Source organism: Cryptomeria japonica, chromosome 8, assembly GCF_030272615.1.
Source record: "Cryptomeria japonica chromosome 8, Sugi_1.0, whole genome shotgun sequence".
NCBI classification, from domain to species: domain Eukaryota; kingdom Viridiplantae; phylum Streptophyta; class Pinopsida; order Cupressales; family Cupressaceae; genus Cryptomeria; species Cryptomeria japonica.
Window position 1 is genome coordinate 31,195,942 of NC_081412.1, and position 9,628 is coordinate 31,205,569.

General features: G+C 30.4%; 2 protein-coding genes across 2 annotated transcripts; one reads left to right on the forward strand and one right to left on the reverse strand.

The window, feature by feature from the left end:
* The first annotated feature begins 1,138 nt into the window (after nucleotides 1–1,138).
* On the forward strand, nucleotides 1,139–3,988 carry LOC131034602 (heavy metal-associated isoprenylated plant protein 2). Its single transcript, XM_057966141.2, has 3 exons — nucleotides 1,139–1,285; nucleotides 1,453–1,528; nucleotides 3,447–3,988. The coding sequence occupies exons 1-3, from the start codon at nucleotides 1,280–1,282 to the stop codon at nucleotides 3,794–3,796; spliced, it is 432 nt and encodes a 143-aa protein (XP_057822124.2). The 5' UTR covers nucleotides 1,139–1,279; the 3' UTR covers nucleotides 3,797–3,988.
* Nucleotides 3,989–6,862: 2,874 nt separating this feature from the next.
* Nucleotides 6,863–8,772, reverse strand: LOC131034601 (heavy metal-associated isoprenylated plant protein 39). The gene is made up of 3 exons (XM_057966140.2): nucleotides 8,618–8,772; nucleotides 8,457–8,532; nucleotides 6,863–7,601 (listed from the first exon to the last, which is right to left on the reverse strand). Exons 1-3 carry the CDS (start codon nucleotides 8,621–8,623, stop codon nucleotides 7,114–7,116), a joined length of 570 nt encoding a protein of 189 aa, XP_057822123.1. The 5' UTR covers nucleotides 8,624–8,772; the 3' UTR covers nucleotides 6,863–7,113.
* Nucleotides 8,773–9,628: the final 856 nt, after the last annotated feature.

A 9,628-nucleotide genomic window follows, 5' to 3' on the forward strand; every position in this document is an offset into this window, starting at 1 on the left:
TTGTTATTTTTTAAAATGTGCACATCTTGAAAAGTGCATCTTTGAGCATTTGTGTTATGAATTTTTAAAACAATAATTGAAAATACATTTTTTAAATATGTAAAAATGAAGCCTAGAATAATTTGATATGATTTTCAAATTTTAGATAATTGAATTAATTTTAGTTCTGCCATGAGGATTTTAATAAAGGGAATAACCTCACAATGCTAAACCATCCAAATATTCTCATTATTAAGCCAATGGTTTTGAAGATTATAGAGAAAAATCCTTAATACCCACATTAAAAAAAATAAAAGGTTTCAAATTTGGTTTTGCCTCAGTTGTCAACCCCCAAAACTACCCCCCAAACTGCATCTCTATAGGATCAAGGAGTCATGGGAGATAGGGGGAGTATAAAACAAGTGGTTGTAGCAAGAAAACACAGGATTCATAAATATACAATAGAAAACAAACAATCCCAAGATTCACGTACACGCATAAAACAAAATCAAATGTAAAGAAAAAATAGAACCACATACAACAACAAACAAAATAAAAAACAAGAGTAAAGAAAAGGTCACAATTGAGAGCCAAGCAATATTACCTAATTGAAATCCTAAACTTTCTTAATGCCTATAGACCATATTTTTCCATATCCTTAGTGTTGCAATAATTGTTAATAATAATTCATAGATATATTAAAAAAATAAAAAGTATTATTTTCAAATTTGGTCATTTCATTTTTTTTGGTCTGGACCCTAAAGAGTCCCCCCACACCCAATTATGGCTCTGAAAAGAAACAAAAGACTGAGCTATTATAATAATGAGGAGAGCAATAATAGAAGCCTAGATTTTGCCTTGACAAGGAGAGGAAATAAATGCACTCACCTACTCCACACGGTTTTGTCTCTCTGATTTTTTTCTATGTTTTCAGGAATCTAGAGGCCTCTTGAGCCATACAAATTTATTTATCTTATTAAAAAAATCCCATTGCAAGATGTGGTTGAGAGATAATTTGCAATTTTGGGAATATGTGATTTCAACTATTTCTTACAAAATTTGATGTTTGAATGGTTGTTTTGACACTTGTAAATTGTTCACATGGTTGTTTCTCTATCCACCACTAAATATTTATAACTAAACCATTTATTAAAAATAGTTGTAACCAATCACTCACTCTTTGTCCCTTCTACTCATTTTCCTATTTAACATTCCATAGTTTTCATTCTCTCTTTAACATTTCATAGTTTTCATTCTCTCTTTATCTGAGAAAGCCCAGATACTCCCATAGAAAACCCAGATGAAGGTGCCTATGAAAGCATTCATTTCTTTCTTATTTAATTGAAGGAATAGATTTAATGGGAAAATATGTATATTTTTCTTTCTTATTTTAGTGAAGGAAGAGTTTTAATGGGAGAAAATATATATAGATTTTTTTTGATGACAATGTTTTATTGATTTATTTCCTTTCAGAAAATTGTATTGAAGGCAGAGATTAACTGCGAGAAATGCAGGAGAGAGGCATTTGAAGCAATTGCTAATGTTGAAGGTATAAATATTAATTTATATAAGTAAAGAAGAATTTGGTGGAAGTTTGTCATTTCAAGCATATATGCATATGTTCTAATTTACAGGTTTTTAATTTAAAAAACAAATAATTTTTCTACAATTCATGATAGCTGTATAGTTTTGCTTCTGATTTTGATTGTGTGAGATTTTTTACATCAATGTTTCGGATCACATTTTGTGATCTATCATTAAGATGAAAGAATGCTCAAGAATCACAAAATGTGATCCGAAACATTGATGCAAAAAATCACACACAATCAAAACCAGAAGCAAAACTATACAGACTTTTAATTATCATTAATCTGCAAACCAGATGACATATCTCAGTTATGAGCTGAATATTCTGTATTATATATAATTATTAACAATGTGATATATTTAAAAAGGAAGAGAGGTCTTTTAAAATCTGTATCATAATCTCATCTTTCAATTAAGGGTGTGAAGATTGTATGGAAAAGATTGGACATAGTGTAAGTTGAGCTGGTTGATTTTAAATGGCAGATAGGCTGCAGGTGAATTGTAGAACAGTTGTCTATGTTTATGAATTTTGTTTTGTTAGATGGTTTATTGTTAGTTATCTGTCGTTCTGTATTATAATCATGTAAAGAAGGAAGACAGGCATTTTAAAATCTGTATCAGAATTTCATTTTTAGATTAAGTGTATGAGATTTGTATAGAAGAGACTGAACATAGTGTATATTGAGTTGGTTATTTTCCAATGACAGTTAGAGTGCAGAGTGCAGGTGATTTGTAGAATGAATTTTTTTTTTTTTTTTTTTGTTTTGTGGTAATGTTGGTTTATTTATATTTATGATTCTTCTCATGTTAGCTAGTTTATTGTTGGTCAGCTATCTTTTTGTATTATAATCATTAACAATGTGACATATTTAAAGAAGGAAGAGAGGTCTTTTTAAATCTGTATGGGAATCTCATTTTTAGATTGAAGATATGAGATTTGTATGGAAGAGATTGGACGTAGTGTAAGTTGCGTTGCTTATTTTCTAATGACAGTTAGAATGCAGGTGAATTGGAAAATGACTTTTTTGGTAATGTTGGTTTGTCTATGTTTATGATTCTTGCCTTGTTAGCTGGTTTTTTTGTTGGTCATCTGTCTTTTTGTTTACAATGCAATCTTACGTTAATACTTAAATAAATATATGAATTGTGTGAAAAATCAATTCAGAACACGCTGTCCTCACTAACTTTGTTAATGGTTCTAGGATGAAACTCTTAAATTTATATGCTAGCTTGAACTTTCTCTTATTTTACTATTGAATTCAAAGTATCTTGTCATCTTATTTACAAAATCTTAGAAAACAGGACATTGTTTAAATTTTTCATCGTTTATTCATTTCATTTATATCAAATGAAATAGATCATTCAAAAGTTTCATTTAGTCTGTAATGATGTTTCTAGATTTGACTATGTCAACTTTTTTCTCAACATTCTCCATCATACTCCATAATCCAATATCAGAAAACAAATAATTCAAATTTGATTATGAAATTACTGCTCAAATAAAATTATTTTTTGTGCTGCCCGAATAGTGACTTTAATATTGAATGCTTAATTATCCATATCTCTTGTCTTTGTTGCTTATACTTTACTGGTAGTTCAATGATCCATATCTAATGAGTATTCCAGTGATACCCATCTTCACACTCACAAGGATAAATCAGTAAGATGAAAAATAGTTGCAGCTTTTTTAGTCATGTTTAAATCTTTTCTTCCCATGTCTCTGGGCCAGAAATATTAGAAGAAAAGATGAGAGAACAGTTATATCCAAATATATGACTTAAATTATTAGCTTGTACAAATCTCAGAGTTATAATAGTTATCACATATTCAGTTTTATTTTTTCTGCATACTAAATCTTCTGAAACTTTTGTCTTTCACAGGTGTTGAATCTGTGACTGTAGATGTTGAGGAGAAAAAGGTGACAGTGATTGGAGATGTAGACCCTGCCTGCTTAACCATGGAACTCAGAAGGCTTGGATGGGCAGACTTGGTGAGCGTGGGTTCTCATGCCAAGGAAGAATATAAGAAGCAGGCTGTCATAAAGGAGGACGATAAGAAGGGTAAAAAGGACTCCCCCAAGAAGGGTGAAACAAAGGATATTAACGTATATGTGAGGAGGTTGCCAGATGAAAATCAAAATAGAAAACTTGTGATCAGGGGAAGCTGCGATCATTGTGAAGACATATATATCCTAAGTGATGAGAATGCTAATGCCTGTTGCATTTCCTAGGAAGACTTGGGGACAATAATTAGTGTTGCATTTCCTAGGAAGATTTGGGGACAATAATTAGTTTTCTTGAGGAGTTGCATTAAGAAAAGTAGGAAAATGAAGGATTTCATACCTGCTTTTGTAGTTTGTGTTTGTAGTCTATGTAAGCCATTGTTCAATCTTTAATTTAAGAAAGTGATTTTAGTCAGTAAAGAGTTTTATGGCTTATCTTTTATATTTTGATTTCTTCAATATCTTATATAAGTTTTAATTTATAAAATAATTGAAAATTACATGTTTTATATTGTTATAAAGTTATCAAATTACATTCTATTCTTGTGGATTAAGAATATCTTGCTAAAAAATCATGTCGGTACATTTCAAACATTTGAGAAAATATTTTGGAAGCCAATAGTTCTATTGCTTTGTTTTTATGTTTATTTCAAATAGTTCTTTTCTTCTATATTGAAGGGATGTTGAGAATACACAAGTTAAAGTCTAATTCTAATTAAATGTGTACTAAGTCAAATTATAATACTTTAGAGTAAGACAAGTTATATTTTGAAGTATGGATTGAACTTCATCAAATCATATTTTCCTACCAAGTACAAACTTGCGTGTGACCCACTATACACTAGATGGTCGTTTCTTATAATTTCCCATGCTAATTTTTGCAACTTCCTTTCACCCCAAATTTCCTCGCAACTCAAGGAGTGATGGATTAGATACAAAACCTTCTCATGTTTTTGGATAATATCCTGTTACCTTAAATTTTATGCAATTTCCATGTGATATTGATTTCCTTGCAAAACAACAAAACTATGAAACTTTCTAGGCTATATCCATATACCCCTTGAAATCTTGCAACAACTAAGACCCTTCAAAAGCTCTGCAACTTTCCTTTACCTATTTATTTGTAACTTCAAATATTACAAAACTTTCCATGCCACATGGATATGTTGTTTTACCCCTTGGATTTTTGCAATCAGTCAAAGAATGCTTGTAGATTGAAAAATATTACAAGTTGAATGCAAAGGAAACTATCTAGGTCAAATAAATTTTTGTTGCAAGGCTTGCAAGCCAAGGCATGTGTGATGGCCTATAAGAAATTGGTCTATGATAACATTGTAAAGCTTTGAACTCTTGTTGTATATATTTTTGTTACCAATTGTTGAAAGGAAATTTCAATATTGTATTTGGAGTTGTTTTAATACTGCTAGGTTCAACATTTGTCAAATCCCTTGACCTCGGGGCTGCACCAATGAAATAGAAAGACAAACTTTAAAAAAAATGTAAGAAATTATTCTACACTAAATAATGATGTTTATATAGCTTCATTTAATATCTATCTATCCTTGAATTAAAAATTAATGTACATACCCTTCCTAACTAAAATAGAACAAAATTCCACATACATATAGAGTTTATACTTTCAGTGTAGTTTTTGAATAGTCAAAGAATTTGTATCTTTTGTTAGAGCAAAATCTAATTCCTTCCAATTAAAGTGACCTTGACAATTTACACAAGGTATGGTCTAACCCTTATTATTTTTCTCCTAAATCAAATTGTAATACCTTAGATCTTGACAAATTATAGTATTTTAGAGTGTTCATCGAACTTAAATGAACTATATTTTCCTTCTAAGTGCAAAATTAAATATGAGCCACTAAAACACTACATGGTTCTTTCCTACGATTCTTAACCATAGAGATACCACCAATGATGATTAAAGTAATTTGTAAGTGTATAAATTAATTTAATTCTCCTTTAATCTTCAACAAAAATTGCAAAGATTTAGTCTCTAATCACTTCCTCGAAATCAAGGGAGGCAATTGATATCAAAATAAAACTAGGTTATGGAATTGATTCTTTTATAGTTCATAATATTAGGCGATCTGTTAAATTCTATTTTTGGTCTATAGATGACTTATAGTATATGGGAATAATCTATACTCCTTGCAAGAGGCACCTAACTATGCTACAAATGAGGTGTACATGTCATACCCATTACAATATTTGAACTTTTGACCTCTCTTTCAACAATGGAAATTCTCCACCATTAGGCCAACTCAAGAGTACATAAAAATTACATTTTAGAAATAAAAATTAGATACACTAAGATAAATTATAATGAATACTTTCTAGGAAGAAATGTCTAATTTATACTTTTTATAAGATTGATATAACTTTTCTTTTTCTTGGAATAATGTGATTGATACATTCATTCCCCACAAGCATAAAAAGGATTTTGATCATCTATGAAAAGATAGAAAATAAGCATCAAGTAGCTTATATAAAAAGTTATAAGACTTTTACTAAAATACAAGATCTTTGAATATAGTAATAATAGAATAGTATTAACTACAAAGACAAATTACTAAAGATACAAAAAGTTGTTCTAAATCAAATCATGACATTTATAGAATTTTGTTTGAATATCTATTTCTTCTCTTACATTAAAAAAGTAACATATATGTCATTTTTCACAAATAGAACACAATTTCATACACACATATAAAGTTCACATTTTCAATGCAATATTTGCTAAAATCTAATTCATTTCCTTTTGAGAAACTTAAACAATGTGAAAGATATAGTCTAACCCTAACTAAATATGCATTAAGTCGTATCCTAATAGAACATAAAATATTATTACATTTTAATCTCATTGAATTGCATTTTTCTTAAATACAAAGATAAAATGTGACCCACTAAACACTAAATAATTCAATATCATGCTAAAAAAAAAAAAAATTTAAATTTCTCCCCTAGATACTAAGCTTCAACAGATTTAAAGCTCTGACCTCCAATCGCTCTCTTAGATTAAGAGATGTCACAATAAAAGTGAAACTAATTCAAAAAAATAAAAAACAGCATTTTTCTATAACAAGCTCAATGAATACTATGGGGGGGCTGGGTTGACAAAAAGGTGTCCACTATTGGAACTATGTCCACTACTGGTACCCTTCCCCTATCTTGGAAGAAACTTTTCATACAGAATTTAGTGTAAAATTTATATAGCTTTTCTTCTCCTTCAAATAAAGTAATCTATGGATTTATTGATTCCAACTATAATTTGATCATCCATTAAAATCAGAAAATAAGCATCAAATAGCTTATATAATAAGTTATAAAACTTTTTCTTATTACAAGTCAGAAGGAAAACATCAAATAACTTAAAACTTTTTCTTCAATACAAGGTTGCTGAATGTAGTAGTAATAATAATAATAGGATATGACAAATAACAAAAACTATAAAACAAGCAAAGAGATCTGTTCAGACTAAATCATACTCTGTTTTGACATCTATCTTCTCTTGATTCAGAGCTGTACCCTTCCTAGCAAATAGAACATGCATTTGGATTCTCATCGCTTAAGTAATAGACATCTTCACAGCAATGGTGGCAGTCTCCCCTTATCACCAGTGTCTGATTATAATGTGGCTTCTCTTCTGGATATCCTCGCACGTATACATTTACATCCAGTGGCATTGGTTGTGGTTGAATCCACGGCTGTGGTTGAATCCACACTTGTGGTTGAACCTTGCTTGTGGAATCCTGCTTGGGAGAAGGATTTTTGCCCTCATTTGAACCCTGTGTCTCCTTTTTAGAACCATTCTTAGCCTGTCCCTCCTTTTTGTCATCCTTTGGAGGGTTCTTTTTGTCATCCTTTGGAGCAGGCTTTGGAGTATCCTGGACATTAGGACCCACACTCACGATCTCTGCCCATCCAAGCCTTCTGAGTTCCATTGTCAAACAGGCAGGGTCTGCATCTCCAATTACAGTAACCTTTCTCTCCTTAATATCAACGGTCGCCGATTCAACACCTTAAAAAGATCAAAAGATTTATCAGACAAGAGAAAGACATGGACAACAGAAGTCATGTATATCATAAAGAAGTTGCAGAAAACTTTCTATTTGTAATCTTACTTATTTTATTTAGCTTGTCAATATAATTTACTTTTTAATAGAACACAATAAAATAAAATATAACAAATTAATTAATGATATCAGATTAATCCATAATGTATAATCTTAAACTTTCTGGATTAGATTATGTAGCAGATTTTTTGGCATCAACATTTCAGATCACACTCTGTGATCCATCATCAGGATTTTAGAGAGCTAAGTCTGCAACTTATCATTTCATGTTCTTAGCTCACTAGAATCCTGATGATGGATTACGGAGTGTGATCCGAAAAGTTGATGCCAAAAAAACTGCTACACAATCTAATCCATAAAGTTTAAGATTATATAACAAATTAGTTTAATTTTGGTTGCAGCTTGACTACATAGTAATGAGAAGGATAAACTAATGTTCAATCTGAAAATTTTCTGTCAACATAATAGATCGGGTTTTGGGTTTAGTGACAAATCCATGTTGCAGGTATCTAAATGATGCTGAGTTCAAATTTTCTACGACACAAAAAACAATAGATCCGCCAACTTTAGATGTAGATAATACCTGATAAACTATCTTTTTCTCACTTATTAAAAAACTATAGAAATGTATATGAATATAATACCAAAACAAAATCCTTAATCAAGAAGATTGCCATTTCATTGCTAAAGTACATCTACATAAAACCTTGCAAATCACATAAATTCTGATCCAATCCCATCTGTTCTTAAAGAGAAAAATAACAACACAGATATGTTTTTATATGTGAATGATTCTGTACCTTCAACCTTGGAAATCGCTTCATATGCGTCTTTCCTGCATTTCTCACAGTTAATTTCTGCCTTCAACACAATTTTCTGCAAAAACGAATCACTGTCATCAAGTACTCTTTGCATGGAATTTATCATTATAATAAGAAATCAACAATGCCTTCATACCCACCTGCATCCTTGCCTTCCACAAGAGGGTTTGAGGTACCTGACAAAAATGCTGCTGCAATGAAATACAAAAACTCTACAGATTGCCAAACATGAAGGGTATTTATAATCTGAAAATGTGGGTAGAAAAGAAAAACAATGAAATTTCTTGGAAGCATACTTCCACTTTAAAAGACAGCTTCCTAGCTGCTACAGAATTAGCATTGACAAGTCTATTACAAAAGACATGTGAATTGTTAAAGATATTTGAGGTAAACAGATTCCATCCACTTCAAAAACCATGATTAGGTAAACTTAGTGCATCAAAAAAGCAATGTACACTTGTGCAGTGCATTCATTTCTCTTGTTCGTAAGGAAAACATTATTGTACGACCATAATTATAACAACTCATTCTTTTGTTTTTTTATCACCCTTGACAAGAGAGTGGGACTGTGGGACTGCTTACAGGACCACACTTAATCAATTAAAGTATACAAACATTCATTCATCTGTCCTGATGTCCTCCGTATATTTTGAAAACATTGCAAATGGAGTTGGTAAAGGTGTATATATATATATATATATATATATATATAATATATATATACTTGAATTAGTAATTTTATATAATTTTGTATAAAGGTAAACTACTGTTGTATCTATCAAAATAAGGTCGGTAAGAAAAGTCATATCTAATAGTCTATGAAAAGTCAAATATTATATAATATATTTAAAGAGTGTAAAAAAATATACAAACAGCTAAATAATTAATCATTCAATTTGTTTTAACAATTAGAAAAGTCATATTTGTTTACAGTAGACTTCTAACTTATAAGCAAACCTTCATCATTATCATGTTCATCAACATATGGTTGAGTATCTCATTCCTATCACTAAAAATAATCAAAGAGAGGCAAGGAAACTACTCGTTGTCTAGACAACTAGAAATCACCTCTTTCACACGGCTAAGAATAAGCTAAAAGAAGACGGGAACAAAATATGTGATAAAATCTAAATCTTATAGAGTAGTAAAGA